This window comes from Geotrypetes seraphini, chromosome 1 (genome assembly GCF_902459505.1).
Source record: "Geotrypetes seraphini chromosome 1, aGeoSer1.1, whole genome shotgun sequence".
Lineage (NCBI taxonomy): Eukaryota > Metazoa > Chordata > Amphibia > Gymnophiona > Dermophiidae > Geotrypetes > Geotrypetes seraphini.
The window spans coordinates 351253417-351272519 of record NC_047084.1 but is presented as its reverse complement, the minus strand read 5'-3'; the positions used below and the strand labels follow the sequence as shown (position 1 = coordinate 351272519).

The 19103-nt window shown below is 42.8% G+C and overlaps 1 protein-coding gene across 3 annotated transcripts in view; it reads right to left on the bottom strand.

Annotated features, from left to right (window-relative positions):
• Positions 1-19103, bottom strand: part of HELQ (helicase, POLQ like) — a 202255-nt gene that overhangs the window by 88743 nt on the left and 94409 nt on the right. For all 3 annotated transcript variants that reach the window (XM_033963804.1, XM_033963812.1, XM_033963820.1), the window contains one exon: positions 5451-5690. In XM_033963804.1, coding sequence (XP_033819695.1) covers positions 5451-5690 — 240 coding nt within the window. The remainder of the gene's footprint in view (positions 1-5450; positions 5691-19103) is intronic.

The window sequence follows — 19103 nt, the reverse complement described above, 5'->3', positions numbered from 1 at the left end:
CATAGACACCCCAAATAAAATTGTGTCATAGGACAGGGCTACATGATTTTCCAACATACAATTTATTTGACTCCAGATCAATTTCAAAAACAATTAATAAAAGGGCAATAAAATAATAAATGATCTAGAGTTCCAGGCTCGAGATGACAATGCCAGCATCTATTAGACTTAGAGCAATCCAATTTTTGTAAACGAACAGGGGTCCAGAGAGCTCTATGTAACAGGAAAAACCATGTTTGCCTCATAGACGCTGACCTTGTACATCTCATCCTCCAAGACCAAATACGTGGCCATTGAGATGCGTTAATTTGACACTTAATCTCAATGCTCCAAATATCCCTAAGTACAGACTTTGGTTTTTTATTTAAATAGCCAGATAATGTTTTGTACCACTTTGCGGCCTAGTGACCCAGAAAGTCTGCCTGAAAGCATAAGAATTCTAGAGTAAAATGAGTATTTAAGGATTTCCATTCAGGGAACCCTGCCTGAATGGCCTGCTTCAATTGCAACCATTTATAACTTTGTTTTTTATTTAGACCAAATTTATGTTGCAATTGTGAAAACTCCAGCAGTTTACCATCAGAAATAACATCTTTTAAAGTACGTATTCCTGCCTCAATCCAATCCTTCCAGACAATCATAAAACCGCCTATTCGTATCTTAGAGTTTAGCCATATGTTTTGACAAACAGATTTTTGAATAATAAGAGGAGTTAAACTGTTAACATATTTTAATGTTGTCCATGTGTCCATTATTATCCTGTTGCTTTTCCTTATTCTAGGCATTTTAATGCTAAGCAGATGACGAAGCCTAATAGGAGACATGAGCTGCCATTCCAACCATAACCAATCTGGAAGCTTCTCCATGAGTTCTGGGAGGACCCAATACATACCTTGGCGCAGAATATAGGATTGATGAAACATATAAAAATTTGGAAAATTTACCCCTCCCTCCTCAATTGGTTTTTGTAAAGTCACTAAAGCAATTCTTACAGCTTTACCCAGCCAAATAAATTTACTAATATTATTTAATTTTTTATAAAAAGACCCCTGAAAAAAAAACTGGTATCATTCCCATTTGATAACAAACCACAGGCAAAATCATCATTTTGACAGTTGGACTCTTCCCCACCAAGATAACTGCAAAGGATTCCATTGCTCACATAACTCTGTTACTTTTTGCAATAAACTTTTTTCATTCATTATAATTGTCTCATCAAGTGTGTTTTTTATCCATATACCTAAGTATTTTATTCCTTCTTCTTTCCAAATAAAAGGTAATGAGTCAAATAATCCTTTTGTGCAATGCACATTCAAAGGAAGAACTTCTGATTTAGTCCAATTTATTTTATAACCTGAAAACTTTCCAAATTTTTCAATCAAAACCAATAAACTTGGAATGGTTGTTTCAGGATTTCTCAAATGAAGTAATATATCATCCGCATATGCAGATTCTTTATCCTTATGCGGTATACCCTGTATCTCCTTTTCCTGTTGAATAGCTAATAATAAGGGTTCAATCACTATATCAAAAAGCAAAGGAGATAGAGGACAACCCTGTCTAACTCCCCTCTGCAACTTAAAACAATCAGAAAAATTATTATTAATATATAACCTAGCAACAGGAGAGCTATACAGAGTTTTAATCATTTGTATAAATCCCGAACCAATACCAAACCATTCCATGGCTTGACACAAATGTCCATTCCACACGATCAAAAGCTTTCTCTGCATCTAGGGACACAGAAAAAGCCGGATCTCCAATTTCCTTTGTTAAGTATAACATATGCAAAGCCTAGTGTTATTAGATGAGTGTCTTTGAGCAACGAACCTTGTTTGGTGCATACCAATTATATAAGGAAGAGCTTTTGCCAAACGCAGGGCCAAAAGTTTGGCTAATAATTTACCATCTACATTGTAAAAACATGTAAAAGTTATTTGCGGTTTTTCTGCATTTGCAGTTCTGTTAATTCCCTATCACAGCGAATACGGAGGGAGAAGTGTATAGTAATACTTTCACTCTAATTAATGTATAAATGTCAAGTTCAAAATTAACAGGACAGCACAGGCTTTGCAACGAGTTGAAAAAGAAGGAAAAAGCATCAGACAAGGGCCCTCCCACCTCCACTAAGAAGGTGGTTTTTCTTAGAAGTTTCTTAACGGTGGTTGAGCGGTCACCTCACTGGCAAAAAACCTTCATCAAAATTTTTTTTTTTTTAATAATTCTTTATTCATTTTACAGCTTTCATCAAGTGTACAAAAATTGCAACACAATAACATAGATTTAACCACTTGTACATCTTATCATTATAACTTATAGTTGTAAATATAACCCTCCCTCTCCCATCCTGAAATCCTTTTAGTAATTTTTATTTTTCATATAATAGAAACCCTCCCCCCACCCTTATCTTACATATTAAATATAGAAATATTAGGAAACTGGATTCATTGTGAATAGACATTCTTCTAGTAACACAAGATTGACATTCCACACTTTAAATTTAACTAAAAATATGAATGATCCGGCTTTTGCCATATCTTTAGATGCAGAAAAAGCATTTGACAGAGTGGAATGGGATTTCATGTATCAAGCATTGGAATGGTTTGGTATAGGTTCAGGATTTATTCAAATGGTTCAGACTTTGTATAGCTCCCCTATGGCAAGATTATATATCAATAATAAAATGTCAGATCGTTTTCATCAAAATTAAAAAGACTCTGTGCTTGAGATTAAGCATCAAATTACTGCATCTCAATGGCTACTAATTTGGTCTTGGAGAATGAGATGTACAGTGTCAGCATCTATGAGACAAACTTGGTTCTTTTTATTACATAGAGCTTTTTGGACCCCTACACGTTTGCAAAAATTAGATAGTTCCAAGTCCAATAGATGCTGGCACTGTAATCTGGAACCTGGAACGTTGGATCATTTACTGTATCATTGTCCCCACATTAAAAGTTTTTGGAATGCAATTTGGCCACAAATTAATAAATTGATGGAAAAACATGTAGCAATATCATATGATACAGTGTTATTTGGAATGATGATGAGAAAAAAAAGTCAAATTTCACCAGAAAATAACAAGCTTTTATTAGTTATGACAGGGGTTGCCATTCAGCATATAACCAACAATTGGAAGAATTATAGTAACCTAAATTATACATTTTGGTGGAATACAATATGTCATATATTCAAAATGGAAAGAGCAATAGCAATACAAAGAGGGACATACACTAAATTTATAAAAATATGGGGGCCATTGACAAAATATTGTAATGAATAAATAATAGGATTTCTCTTCTTCTTTTCTTCTTTTCAATATCTTCTTTGTGACACACATGAAGGGGAGGGTAATGAAAATAATTTTTACATAATATGATATAATATGATATACAATATGTAATGAATGATTGGAAAATACTAGAAGGGTGGGGGGAGGGAGAGGGGATAAAAATATGTTTAGAATATTATGTATTAGATATAAAAGTGATATTGTATATTCATAATTGTATTTCAATATTTTGTACACTTCATGTAAAATTTGAAAATGAATAAAAATTATAATTGAAAAAAAAAAGACTCTGTGCTGTACTGTTGAAGACACAAAGAGATAGATGAAAATTGTTTCAACTTATCTTCAGCTGATCGGTACACCGACGGTGGCCACATGACTGATCAGACTTCAAAACGGCCTGTGGTGGTAAGTGGCTTGCAAGCTGCTTCTAGCTGAGTTAACCCCAGATATTCAATGCTGGGGCATACGCAGATCCTGACACTGAATATCTGGGTATGTCCCCTGACTCGAAAGCTAACTGGACATTGGTGCCTAGTTAACTCACTGCAATTAGACAGTAAGCAGACTGAATATTACCACTAACCAGCTAAGGTGACACTCTTCCCAAGATCTGCCTGCACCTAACCTAGCTGGTTAGCAGATGACAGCTAGCAGGGATCTTCAACAACACTACCTGGTTAAGTGCCACTGGATACTGAATATCGACTCCATTTATTTTGGTCCCAAATTAATTGTTTGTTAGAAAATCATGTAGCATTAACATATGATACAATTCTCTTTGGTATGTCGATGAGAACAAGGAGCCAGATTTCATCAAGTAATAATAAACTTTTATTGATAATGACAGGAGTCGCCATTCAACATATAACAAGTAATTGGAAAAATTATAGTAGATTAAATTATACCTTTTGGTGGAATTCATTATGTCACATTTATAAAATGGAAAGCATAATTGCTATACAAAATGGTAATTATAATAAATTTATAAAGATCTGGGGGCCATTGACAACCTACTGTAATGAATAGATGCCATTTTCTATTGGAAGTATATTTGCAAATGGAGGGGGAGGGTGGGTTGTCTAAATTATAGGGAAGGTTTAACATATAAATAAGAGTATTTATATTTGTATATTTTTGATTAAATATGAATGGAATGGGTGGGTGGGATGGGAATAAACTTATGTATCTGAATATACTAAGAAAATTCAAGTGATGTATTTAATTTTAAATGTTTTATTAATTGTACACTTGACGTAAGTTTTAAAAATGAATAAAGAATTATTATTAAAAAAAAAAAATAGTAAAGAGGACATCATAATAATATGGACATGATATCAAAACTCCTCAATATGAGAGAAATCTTACTGAAAATGAATAAATAAATCTATGAAGTCACATTGTGTACAGGAAAAATAAATAAATAAATTTTCACTATCCCTCTTATTGTTCTCCAAGGACATAAGGAGTGTGTGCTGTCAGACCTACCAAGGGTGAAAAGTCACTGGGGACTCACTGTTAAGGGAATTCAGATCCCAAATGAGTCTGTTCCTAAGGGAAGAGGAAAAATCTGTTCTAAAGGACTGCTGTCTGCAACAGTGCCCATAGTTGGTCTATGATCCACTAGTAATCTGTGCCTTCAGAATTCCTAGTAGTAGCCTACTCATAAATGCTGAACCAGGCCTCATGTTTGCATTATCTGCTGGAGTCAGAGAAATACTGAGGAGCTGATGGCAACACCAGCCCCCTATGCTAGGAATGAAGTCATTCAGAACTTTTTTCCTCTGGCTTTATCTGCTGGCAAGAGGACATAATCTAATTTGTCTGGACTGATCTGGTATAGAAGATAAGGAAGAATGATGTATAAGACGATTAGTACATCAAATAGTCTTCATCTCATTCAAATGTATATGAACTAAAATCATGAACTTCCAAATAATTTATAGGAAAGATCCTCTGTGATAGCTAAAATCTTAGACATTCAGTCTCATATTTGTGCATGTGTTTTTCTGAATAAATATACCACTCAAGCTCAAATCAGGACCAAGCAAATTTAATCATTTGAATTTGTAAACTTTGAAATATTTAGTGCCTATGGAGTGAAAAATACAATCGTACAGCATGATACACAAAGATAAATGCTGAAAACTGCACTAACCTGCGAGCTGGCAGATTGACTCCAGCAGCTAGCGTAGATGTACATGTCAGAAGGCACAGGATACCTGCAGAATAGGCCTCCTCTATCAGCCTCCTTTCATCATTGGTAAGACCACTGTGATGATATGCAATTCCAAAGGGAACTGTTCGTTTTAAAACAGGGCAGAGACCACCATCACCTATACTCTTCAACTCTTTAATAAGGTTCTGTTTATTTTTTTCCCTGTGGGTTATATATCCCCTATAGCAAAACAAGAAAAAAAGACATTATTTATTTCCATGAAACAATACATATAGAGTCTGATAAGCACAATATTGTAAGTATTCTTATATACACACATTAGAAGTAAATACTTGGTTATAAGAGCTATAGGATTAGATATTTTGCACATAAAACAGGGATGATGGATTCATGGATTATTACAGAAGTGAATAGATTTAACTATTCTGAAGGCAGCCTCATTGTCCTTGTAGAAGTGTTGTTAAACAAACCACATCCCTACTGCATTTATGCAACCGCAGTTATGTTTATGGCTTCTATAAATGTGGGCATGTAAATGTTAGGCACACTAATACAAGGTTATGTTAGCATTATATAACAGAATGGCTTATGGTTTACTATATTTGATATACCGCTTTTCCTGAAAGACATACCAAAGCAGTTTACCACATTAAATATCAGAAAGATAGGAACACTCTTTCATTATAGGATAACTAGTATGAAGTATATGGAACAAGGAAGGTAAAGGCTAAAGAGGAGAAAAGTAGGCACCTGTAATAAAATCACATCATACTCAATCATTCAGCATACCATGTGCTCATCGAATGTCTGTTGAAAAAAAGATAAGTTTTCAAAGCCACTTTAAATTTCAGATATGATGGTTCTATACAGAGGAGAGAAGTACATTCCAAAGTAGTCGTGCTAAACAGTGGAAGTTACTGTGGTAAGTGGAATTGAGTAACTACAATGGAAGTCTTGGAGGAGTTGAATATCCAGTGAAGGAAATATAAGGAGCAAGTAGGTTCTTACCTGCTAATTTTCTTTCTTTTAGTCTCTCCAGACCGGCACAGCTCACTGATGGGTAATAGCTCACCATGAACAGTAGGTGGAGACTGAGACATAATCTTTTGGCTGTAATATAAGTGGGCTGTGCAGTCCCAAGTACACTCAGTCTGCCAAATAGCCAAGCAGAACTAAGAAACTAATAAATGTGAATTATAACAGCAACAACACTCCCCACAGGAGTAACAACAAATACTGTTGGAAATTAAACAGAAAGACCTTCAAAAATATCCCCATAGCTCGCCAGTTACGCCAGCTGAGCCAAAGACCGCTGTTCTTTTTAAAAAAAAAATTTATTCATTTTTACAACTTACATCAAGTACATCAAGAAATAACAATTGAATTGAAAAACATCACTTGATTTGCTATTATAATCATCTTATCCTCCCCCTTCCCATCCCTATCACATAAAAATCATTCATTTATATTATATTATACAATATACTTTCCTATAAATCCACATTTTAATAAAATATCAGAAACCCATCCCACCCCTACCTATCCCCTCATTTCAATTATCTTATTAAGGGAAAATGTTTATTATTCATTACAAAATTATGTTAATGGTCCCCAAACATCTCAAAATTTACCAAAATATCCCCTCTGTGTGGCTAATATAAAGATGATATACAGAACTCCACCAAAAACTGTAATTTAATCTGCTCCAATTTTTCCAATTGAAAGTAATCTGTTGAATGGTAACTCCAGTTAAAATAAGCAAAAGCTTATTGTTTTTTGAAGAAATCTGACTTTTCGCTCTCAATGACATGCCAAATAAAATAGTATCATATGTCAAGGCAACCGGATTTTCTAACAAGCTATTTATTTGGCCCCATATCGATTTCCAAAATGTCAATATATATGGAAAATAAAATAAAAGATGATCTAAAGTCCCAGCCTCAAGATGACAGTGCCAACATCTATTAGAGCTATCTAATTTTTGTAAACGAACAGGGGTCCAAAAAGCTCTATATAACAGAAAAAACCAAGTTTGTCTCATAGATGCAGACACTGTACATCTCATCCTCCAAGACCAAATTCGTGATCATTGAGACGCATTAATTGGATGCTTGATCTCAATGCTCCAAATGTCCCGAAGACCAGTTTTTGGTTTTTCATTCATAAATCCAGATATTAATTTATAACACTGTGTGGCCTGGTGCCCCAGGAAATCCACCTGAAAGCATAAGAATTCCAAGCTACATGGATTAGTGAGATTTTTCCTTATATTTCCTTATATTGTATGCTGACCCATCAAGAAAAAGAAATACATATTGAACCAGCTCTCAAACATGCAGGTGTCAGCTATATGTAGTGGTGTAGAGAGTGTAAAAGTGGTTAATAAATATAAGGCTGCTGTTCTTTTAATCTCCCCATACCTATCAAAAATGCAAGATCCCGCAGAAAAAACACACTCAACGCAAATTCCAAAAAAACACCAGACAGAAAGGCGAGGGCTGTGCTGGTCTGGAGAGACTAAAAGAAAGAAAATTAGCATGTAAGAACTTATGTTCAATTGTTTTTTATTGTTTCAACTATAAACAAGCAAATACAATAAGCAGAATCATCCAATAAACCACAGGGCAATCATATCCCCCCTCCTACCTATCTCTCCCCATCCCAAGAGTCCAGTGCTAGAAGCAAAACTGAGAGTCTGAGTTAAACTTAAAGATTCAAGAGTCTACTGCGAGCATGTGGGGTGAGATCCTGCCAGAAGCATTCCCAGGTCTGAGAAAATCTATGACCCGGTCCACAATCCAAGTCTCCTACCAGTCGCCGTTCCAGCATGGCATGGATTATCATCAGCGATCTCCATTGTGCATAAGTCGGGGGCTCAAGGGACAGCCAGTTAGTGAGTATAGCTTTCTTCCCCATCAGGATCACTCTGGTTACGAAAGCTGACATTCCCTTGGGCTTAAGTGTGGCTAAGTTGTAATATCCAAATAATGCTCTCGGTTGTGGAAGCCAGCGCCTCCCCCAAAGCGTCGTAATATAATGCCCTAGATGTCTTCAAAACTGCAGAATTTTAGGGCAGGTCCAAAGCATATGGCCCAAAGAGGCATGAGTCTGGTTACATTTCGGGCAAGAATGGGACGCGGTGAACCCCATCCTGGCTGCTCGTTCCGGCGAAATATAGAGTCTCAGAACAATTTTCAATTGCATTTCCCAGTGGGTGATATTAGGAGACACCTTTTGAATATACTTCAGTACTCGCTGTAGCTGCAGGGCCGTTAATGTGCACTGCAAGTCCTCTGCCCATGCTGTGGCCAAAATGTCCAAATTGGGACCAGAGTGGCAGTCCCGGATCCCCACAATGTGAAAACGAAGAGGAATTCTCTGTTGTGCAGATAGACTAAAGAGTTCCGAAAGGGCATCCCGAATGTCCTCAGTAAGATGATCCCATGGTAGAGACTGAACATAATGTCGGATCTGGTAATAGGCAAAGAAGTCATTGGGTTGTAAATCAAAAGTCTGGCGTAATTCTGCAAAAGTTGCCATTCTCCCCTCCTCCAAGAACAGGTGGAAACGGTATTGAAGTCCCTGCACACTCCACCTCTGGAAGGAGGTGTTTTGTAATCCCGGCTGAAAGGCTCCATTGCCCTGGATGGGCAAGTATAAAGAAACCCCAGAGGACAACTTAGCTGTTTTACAGACCCACTTCCAGGTTCGCCGGGCCGGCACAAATATCGGGTAGTGGGACACCAAAGGACGTATCCGCGGATCCGCCACATGCAAAAAATAGCTTACATGAAACGGAGCCAGCAGAGATAACTCCAGTGGTGTGGCCGTAAAGTCAGAAGTCCCCCTATACCAGTCGTTAATATGTCTCTTCTGGCAAGCCATAGCATACCAACGTACATTTAATAAACCATAGCCCCCCCTGTCCCTAGGCAAACACATCCTCAAAAATTGCATACGAGGTCGCTTCCCTCCCCAGAGAAAGCACTGCAGGTCTTTGATCAAACGTGCATTATGAGTGTAAGATAAGAGCAGAGGTAAGACCTGAAAGCGATATAACCACTTGGGAAATAATACCATATTAAAAAGGGCTACCCGTCCCGCCACTGAAAGGGGGAAAGTGGACCAGTTCTGCAAGTGTTGTAAGGTGTCATGAAGCAGTGGGGTAATATTGCTATCGTACAGGGTCTTAAGATCTCTAGGAATCCAAATACCCAGATAGCGAATCGAGGTCGTTGCCCATGTAAAGGGAAAGTGACCTCTTAATGTCTGTTGTAATGTCACTGGACTAGCTAAAGCAATAGATTTCTGGTAGTTCAACGTAAAGCCCAAATAGAATTTAAATTTGTTAAGCGCCTGCAAAAGATGTGTTATGGAATGAGGCGGGTCAGTGAGCATAAATAATAGATCATCCACAAAGGCTAACACTTTTAGAGGGTGGTCCCCGAGGTCCACACCTACGATGTCAGGGTCCAGAGATACAGTACGAAGAAATGGTTCTAAGTACAACAAAAATAAGAGGGGAGACAGGGGACATCCCTGTCGGGTACCTCTTTCAATAAGAATTGGGTCTGTAATAATTTCATTTACGAGTAGTCTCGCCTTCGGTGTCGAGTATAACGTGCGTAACACTGTGGCGTACCAACCAGATATACCCATATAATTCAACACCTCAAAGAGATACATCCAGTTGACTTGATCAAATGCCTGCGCGGCATCCAAGCTAAGCAATAGCATCGGAGTGTTTTGAAATTGTGTGTGAGCTAACGATAACAGTGCTTTACGAACATTATGGACTGCTTGCCTGCCCTTTACAAAGCCCACCTGTGTTGATGCGATAATGTTTGGAAGAAGGGTTGCTAGTCTATCAGCTAATATTTTGGAAAGAATTTTAATATCCACATTTAACAGAGAAATTGGGCGGTAGGACTCGGGAGCAGTGCTATCTTTTCCAGGTTTCAATATCAGCGTAATTAATGCCTTATTCGCTTCTGTGGGAAAATATTCATCTTGTATTACCTGGGAATAGTAGTTTCTTAAAAAGGGACCAAGTTGCACTGATAATAGTTTATAGAATTCTGCTGTGAAGCCATCCGGCCCTGGAGCAGAAAAATTTTGTTGGTTTTGGATAGCTTTTTGTAGTTCTTTAGGGGTAATGATTGCATTTAAAAACACAACATCTGAATCCGAGAGTGGCAATAAACCGGAATCTGCTAAATAGTCCCTGATAAGGGGATCAGCTCCCGAGTCCTGGCGCCCATATATCTTCTGAAAGTGAGATTGGAAAATCTGCGCAATGTGGCCAGTAGAATGTTGGAGGCGTCCCATTTCATCTCGCAATCCCAATACATAACGATGACCCCAAACCTGGGATGTCAATCGTGCTAGTAGCTTCCCAGCGCGATTCTCATATCGATGAGAGCGATGTTTTTGATACAAGAGCATTTTCACCGTACACTCATGTATATAGGAATTAAGGGTCGTTTCCACTGAGATCAAGTGTTCCCTAGAAGTACGTGTCGGGTGTTGTGTATAATGGCGTTTGGCAATTGCTAGTTCCTTTTCCAACCTAAGGATACCCCGGGACAAACGGCGGTTTCGCGCTATTACGAAAGCTATACAATCTCCTCTGAGCACCACCTTAGCAGTGCTCCAAAATAGCTTCGGGTTATTACAATGCTGACCATTAAATTCTAGGAACTCATCCCACTTAGATGTTAAATAGGTTTTGAAATGTTCGTCTGAGAATAAGTAACTAGGGAAGCGCCAGCGTACGGGTCCCCGTAAGCCAAAGCCCACATTCACATCAAGCCAAATCATCACGTGGTCTGAGATAATTGCCGGGCCTATTACCACTGCATCCACTTTCAGAAATGCCCTGCTCATAGTAAGAATATAATCTATTCTAGATTGTGTGTTGTGTGCCCTGGAACGATGAGTGTAATCCCATTCAGTGGTATGTAGAAGTCTCCAAGGGTCAACTAAATCAAGAGTGGCACAAAGATAAGGTAGGCCTCTTGTGCTTGGTCCTGGCAGAGAACGATCACAAGACGGGTCTAGGACTTGATTGAAATCTCCTGCTACGTAGACCGGATCGGTAACTCGCTCAAGGAGCAGTGCTGTAATGCCCTCAAAAAAGGAATGATCGTAAGTATTGGGTGCATACACATTCATAAGATAAAAGGAGTATGTTCCTATCGTCATCTGTAACAGTACATATCTACCCTGCGAATCAGTGGCAACCATTCTTGCGGTGTATGGTAAGGTCTTACGGATCAATATCGCTACCCCCGCACGCTTTTGTGTAGAGGAGGCCGCATATACAGCGGCCACCCGTGAGCTCCTCAATTTCTGATGCTCTATCTCCGTCAATCGCGTTTCTTGCAGACAAGCTATGTCGACTTTATGTTGTTTGAGTTGTGTTAAAATTTTTGTTCTTTTAATAGGGGAGGTAATGCCCGAGGCATTCCAGGACACTATTCTCAAATTATTAGCCAGTGGGTATGAGAAGGGCAAATATACACAGAAAATGTACCATGTGTAGAAATAATCCACTCCGGGCTCCCAGCCACACCCAGGGCAGCCATGTGGCGCTCAGGTCCTGCCCGAGCACCATCAGTACAATAGATAATTCAACTGACATGAGTCTCACAGCAGTTTCTAGTCCCACACTCTCCTGCAACCTAAAGAGATTCAATAACATCCACATTAGCAAAGGACTCCCCCCCCCATTCGACCCCCAACCCACCCCCCCTCCCATCCCTGCCTATCCCCTTTTTGCATGGTTGTGGTCACAGCTATAGGTCCGCCCAAAGGCGGTACTAGAGGTGTGAAAGATCACAAAACTATGCCACTCCAGGCCCCGAGTCACCCAGACAGTAATAATCCTTTGTCCATAATGTGAGCCTATGGTAGGGAAAACTTAGGGAAGACCTCTAATACACAATGTACCATTCCCTGAACTATAAGTACATAACATGTAAATGTATACAAACTCGAACCATGGTATCAATTATTAGTCTGAGTAGTGGAAAACCGCAGTTCCCCAAAATCAGTGGTTCCTGGTTTCCATCAGCCGCAAATCCAAAGTCCCGCAATAAGCAAATGGTAGGTGCAGTCTCGCATCACTTTCTCAGTCAAGTAAGGTCCGACTGGGGGAGCACCTGGGTGTTCACATAGAAGGCTGCCTCAGCTGTTGCATCAAAAACATGCCATTGTCCCTGATGGTATGTACGCAAAGTGGCCGGGTACAAAAACAGAAAGCGTACTTTTTTGTCAGCCAGAGAGGAACAAATTGGATAGAACTGCTTCCTACGCTCAGTCAGGGCCACGGAATAGTCCTGAAAAATGCGCACCTCAGACTCCTCAAACGTTAAAGTCTCACGGAGTTGTTTATATTTGCGCAGAATTTCAACTTTGTGGTTGTAATTTAAAAGTTTGGCTATTACCATTCGAGGTCTCGCCTCTCGGGCCTGTTCCCTTCCCAGCCAGTGCGCCCTTTCCAATCGGATAGGCCCCAAACCTTCTCGCAGGGAAAAGGTGCTTGTCAGCCAGGCCTCCAATACCTGCAGTAGCTTAGGTCCGGACACTGTTTCTGGAATACCTAAAAAGCGTAAATTAGACCTCCGTGATCTATTTTCCAGATCATCCAGTCTTTCCGCTTGTTTTTGGGTCAGAGCCTGTAATTCCTGCAATGTGATGTCATGGGCCCGCTGCATGTCATCTATGCTCGAAACCCTGGTCTCCAGTGCTGTTGTCCTGCTAGTAGTCTCCATAAGCATATTTTCGAGTTTTAAAAGCTGTTCAGAGAGTTTGTCAATGCTAGGCTGCATTGCCACCGTCACTGCCTGTGCTAGGGCTGTAAGCGCCTCCGGCGCTATGTGCTGTATCGCTGCTGTGGAGGTGACTGGCACCATTTTGTCCGCGCCGTGCTGCGGGCGTTCCCGATCTTTTTTCTGGGTTCGGGTGGTCATCTGCGGCGCAGGAGAGGACAGAAATCTGTCCATATACAAAGCGCTGTCCTCCGGTGCACCTCCGATGGTAGGCAACAGGGCGATTCGGGGCTCGAGGCCCGGGAGCTCAGGCAGCCAGCGTCTGCCTCGGCTCAGGGCATCATGTGATCTCCCGCATGTAAGAACTTAATTTCTTCTTCTTAAGCGTCTCTACAGACCAACACAGCTCACTGATGGGTACCAAAGCAGTATCCATCATGGATGGGACCCCCAAGGGGCGCTACAAGCACGCGCTCCCCGAACATTGCGTCTTGAAGCACCTGAACATCTACACAGTACTACCGCACAAAGGAATAGAGAAGACCAGACCGCTGCTTTACAGATATCCACCGGAGGCACCAGGGAAGACTCAGTCTAAGAAGCAGCCTGACCCCTAGTAGAATGAGCCTTAAGAAAGTCCAGAACTGACTTTTTTTGAAGAAGATATGCTGAAGAAATAGACTGCTTGATCCAGTGTGCAATGGTGGCCTTGGAAGCACCGTCCCCCTTACGACAGCCTGCTAAGAGGACAAAAATACGATCCTATTTCTGGAACTCCTGGGTCCACTGAACATAAATGCGAAAGACCTGGCAGATATCCAACTTGCACAACTGCCTCTGCTCCAAAGAGCCCTCCTGACTACCCAAGACCAGGAGGACCACGGACTGGTTGACATGAAAAGGCAAAACCACCTTCAGCAGAAAGGAAGGAACAGGCTGCAGCACTAGGTGCTCCCTAGAAAACTCCAGGAAGGGAGGCCTACAAGAGAAAGCCTGCAGCTCAGAAACGCATCTTGCAAAAGTAATGGCCACCAAGAAGACTGCCTTAAGAGTAACGAGCAAGAACCCAGAGGCTCAAAGGGAGGGTGCATGAGCACAGACAGGACCATATTGAGATCCCAGGCTAGAACCGAAGGCCACACTGGAGGTCAAAGCAATTTGGACCCTCTCAAAAAATGAATCATGTCCGGAGAAGAGGTTAAACGCCTACCATGCAGCAAAACGCAGGCAAAACCGCAAGCTGAACCTAGAGGGAAGACAAGGCAAAGCCCCTGACCAGGCCATCCTGCAAGAACTCCAAGATGTGAGGCAAAGAGGCACAAACGGAAACCATGCCACACGCGAACACCATTTCTCAAAGATACGCCAAACATGCATATAAGACTGGGAAGTGGAAGGTCTCTGGGACCCCAAGAGAGTGGAGATCACTTTATCGGAATAATCTTTCTTACCCAGAACTTCCCTTTCAAGAGCCAAGCCGTAAGACAAAAGGGACCCAGATCAAACACTGGAATGGGCCTTGAGTCAGAAGGTCAGGTGAGAGGGGCAGCAGAAGAGGATCTACCACGAGATGATGAACCAGATCTACATACCATGGGCGACTGGGCCAGTCTGGAGCCACCAGGATCATGCAGCCGGGATGCCAAGTAATGCGAAGAACGACTCTGCCCACCATCGGCCATGGAGGAAACATGTTCAGAAGGCACCCCAACTGCCAAGCTGCAAAAGAGCATCCAGCCCCTCGGCCTGAACATCCCTGCACCGACTGAAGAACCATGGTGCTTTAGCATTGACACTTGTGGCCATCAAGTCCATGATCGGCCGACCCCAAACCTGCATAATCAACTTGAAGGCTGTGTGTCCGAGACACCACTCTCCGGGATCTAGCATTTGACAACTGAGGAAGTCAGCCTGGACATTCTTCATTCCTGCTATGTGGGCAGTTGAGATGTCCAGAAGATGAGTCTCTGCCCAGGCCATGAGCAGAGCCGCCTCCTGTGCTACCAGCTGCCTCCTGGTTCCCCTCAGATGATTGACATAAGCCACTGCCATGACATTGTCCGAGAGAATCCGAACTGACATGCCCATCAGCAACGTCTGGAATGCTAGCAACGCCAGCCAGATGGCTCTGGTCTCCAGAACATTGATCGACCAAGACGCCTCCTCCGGAGACCAATTGCCCTGAGCTGAGCGACTGAAACATTGAGCTCCCCAACCAAGGAGACTGGTGTCCATGAGAAGCACCATCCAGTGGGACTGATCCAGACTCACTCCCTGCACCAGACTGGAAGACTGTAGCCACCAACAGAGACTACGACGAACTAACCCCTGAAGAGGAATGGGAGAGTCCATATCATGCAACTGGGGCGATCACTGCTGAAGCAGAGCAGACTGCATGCGAGCCTGGGCCCACAAACCATGTTCAAAGAAGCTAACATTGACCCCAAAACCAGGAGAAAATCCTGCACCCGAGGGCACTGGGAAGCCATCAGAAGATGAATCTGCGACTGCAACTTGTCCACTCGGGCATCTGGAAAAAAGACCTTCCCCAAGCTGGTCTCGAAGAGAACCCCAAGGTACTCCAGGCGCTGAGATGGAGCCAACCGGCTCTTGGACAGGTTGACCACCCAGCCCAGCAACTGCAGGAACCCCGCAATCCAAGCCATAACCTGGGAGCTCTCCTGAAAGGACTTTGCTCGGATTAATCAGTCATCCAGATAGGGGTGAACAAGAATGCCCTGCTTGCGCAAGGCCGCCACCATGACCACCATAATCTTGGTGAACAACCATGGAGCTGTGGCCAGACCAAAAGGCAGCGCATAAAATTGATAGTGCTTTCCCAAAATCGCAAAACGAAGGAACTGCTGATGGGAGGCGCGAATCAGCAAATGCAAGTAGGCCTCCGTCAGATTGAGAGCGGTCAAGAATTCCCCCGGCTGAACTGCCAGAATGACAGATCCCAAGGTGTCCATGCGAAAAGACGAAACCTGGAGTGCCTTGTTGACCCCATTCAGATCCAAGATGGGCCAAAAAGACCCTCTTTCTTGTAAATGGAATACCGACCAATGCCAAACCCTTGAGAAGGCACTGGAACTAAACTAAACTAAACTAAACCTTAAGTTTGTATACCGCATCATCTCCACAGAAGTAGAGCTCGACACGGTTTACAGGAATTACAAAAGAAAGGAACTCCAATGGGAAGAAGAAGAACTTGGTAAAAAGGGGAGAGAGAAGGGATTAAGTGTAGAGGAGAGGGAGGGAGTGGTTACATTTTAGAGAAAAGCCAAGTTTTCAAATGTTTTCTGAAGCGTTGGAGGGAGGTCGCACTCCGGAGAGGGGCAGATAAGCTGTTCCACAGCTCGGTGATCTAGAAGAGGAGGGATGTTCCAAGTTTTCCTGTATGGGATATGCCTTTTAAAGAGGGGAATGATAGTATGAATTTTTGAGAGGATCTGGTGGAGTTAGGATTCGCGGAGAGCCAGGATAGTGGAAACAGGGGAGGAAGGATGCCGTGTAGAGACTTGAAGGTTAGGCAGGCGCATTTGAGACCTAGCAACCTTTGCAGCATCTGGCCCAGATGCTGCAAAAGACCCATTTCTTCCACGCCGCCTGACAAAGAGAAGCGAGAAAGCGATCTGGCAAGGCCAGGAAAACTCCAGAGCAGAGGTGCCCAACACGTCGATCAAGATCTACCAGTCGATTGCAAAGGCAACGCGAATCAATCGCACAAGCTTCTCCACAAGCTAAATCTCACAAGCTTCCCCACCAGCTAAATCTAAAATCCCTCCCTCCCTAACGTACACTTCCTCCTCACCTTTAAAGCTAATTATGGCAGCATGCATAGGATTGCAGGAGCTGCAGTGAACTTAGCAGGCAGCCGTTGGCCTCCGTAGCACGCTCCCTCTGCCGCAGTCCAGCCCCTGATGTCAGAGGAGGGGCGGGACTGCGGCAGAGAGAACGTGCTGCGGAGGCCAACGGCAGCCTGCTAGGTTTGCTACAGCTCTGGCGATCCTCTGCAGGCTGCCGCAATTAGCTTTAAAAGTTGGTCCTGCCTGACCAAGCGGCAGTCACAGCATGGAAGATGACTTTTCTCGCTGGGTGCGAGAAGCAGCAGAAGTAAGGCCCCGCTCGTTGCGAGGGCCCCGGCAGAATGGGGATTTCCATAGAGACAGAAAAGGATCTTGAAGAGGGGCAGGAAAGCAGACTTGAACCAAAAGGGAGGGGGAAGACAGGGCAGATGCTGGACTAGAGGGGGTAGAGAGGGGAAACACCCTGAACCGAGGCGAGAAAGATGCCAGAACCTGGGGAGGGGGAAGATAAAGAGAGTGAGCGAGACAGAAAGACCTGGACCAAAGGTGGGAGGACTCAAAATGTTAGCAGAAGGAAGAGAGAGAGTGGGAGAACCTGAAACAAAGGGGAGGCAGAAGAGAGGGGGGCAGATATTGGACTTGGAGATGTATAGAGGGAAGAGAGAGAAAGAGACTGCAGAGAGGTGGAAGATTCTTGGCTAGGAAGGGAGGAAGGAAGGAGAGAGGTAGAGAAAGACCTGGAAGAAAGAAAAACAAATGCTGGACATGGGGGGGTGGGGGGGGGGGAGGTGATGTAAGCAGAAGAAAAACAGAGAGAGAGAGAGAGAGGCCTGGACCAAAGGGGAAAGACAGGAGGCAGATGCTGTTATGTAAGGTAAACAATATATATTTTAAATATAAAGTACACTCAGTACATATATAAATAAATAAAAATATGTTTAGCTTTTTTATTGTTAGTAGATTATTTTGACTTGGTCATTTTAAAGCAGCTCGCAAGCCAAAGTGTCGGCACCCCTGCTCCAGAGCATAACCGTCCCACATCACCTCCATGACCCACTGATCTGTAGTGATCTTAGCCCATCCCTGGTAAAACTCCCACAACCAGGTGCCCACAGGCACCAGGGGAAGAGCCAGCAAGGAGTCATTAGGCAGGGCAGGCGGCGGAGAAACCGGTGGTGGGGATCACGCCCCCCCAGAAAGGACTGGCTCGGGGAGACCGGGAGGAAGGAAAGGAAGCCACCGCACAACCAGGGAGTATCTGTGAAAATCACGCAAACGCCCCCAAGAAACGCCACCTCACGCAGGCAGGCTAGCACGGTCTTCAGGAAGATGGGATAACTTAAGAGTCTGTCAAGGTCTGAACTAACTTGTCCAAATCCTCATCAAACAAGAAAGACCCCCCGGAAGGGAAATTTCTTAAGCTTAGTCTTAGATGCTGCATCCACCAACCAAGCCTGGAGCCACAGAGTACAACAAGCAGCCATACTGAGAGCCATAGACTTGGCTGAAGCACACAACAGATTATAATCTATTATAATTATAACAGATTATAATTATACATGGCATCCGAGAGATAGGAAGCACCCATCTCAATCTTAGCTACTTCCTGTTCCACCAAGGACCAGTCAACAGACTCCCGGTCAAGGACATGCTCGGCCCACCGAAAACAAGCCTGAGCCACCAGACCGCACATATCGCAGACTGAACCGCTAGGGCAGTTACATCAAAACTGCTTAAGAAGAGACTCCAACCTACACTCCTCAGAGTTCCGCAAAACCGAGCCATCCTCTACCAGCACCGTATGCCATTTCGCAATGGCCAAAACTACCGTGCCCACCACCAGCAACCTCAAGACACCCCTATCCCCTTCCGGGATGTGGTACAGGCGAGCTACAGAGCAGGGATCTCAAAATCCCTCCTTGAGGGCCGCAAGCCAGTTGGGTTTTCAGGATTTCCCTAATGATTATGCATTGAAAGCAGTGCATGCACATAGATCTCATGCATAGTCATTGGGGAAATCCTGAAAACCTGACTGGATTGCAGCCCTCAAG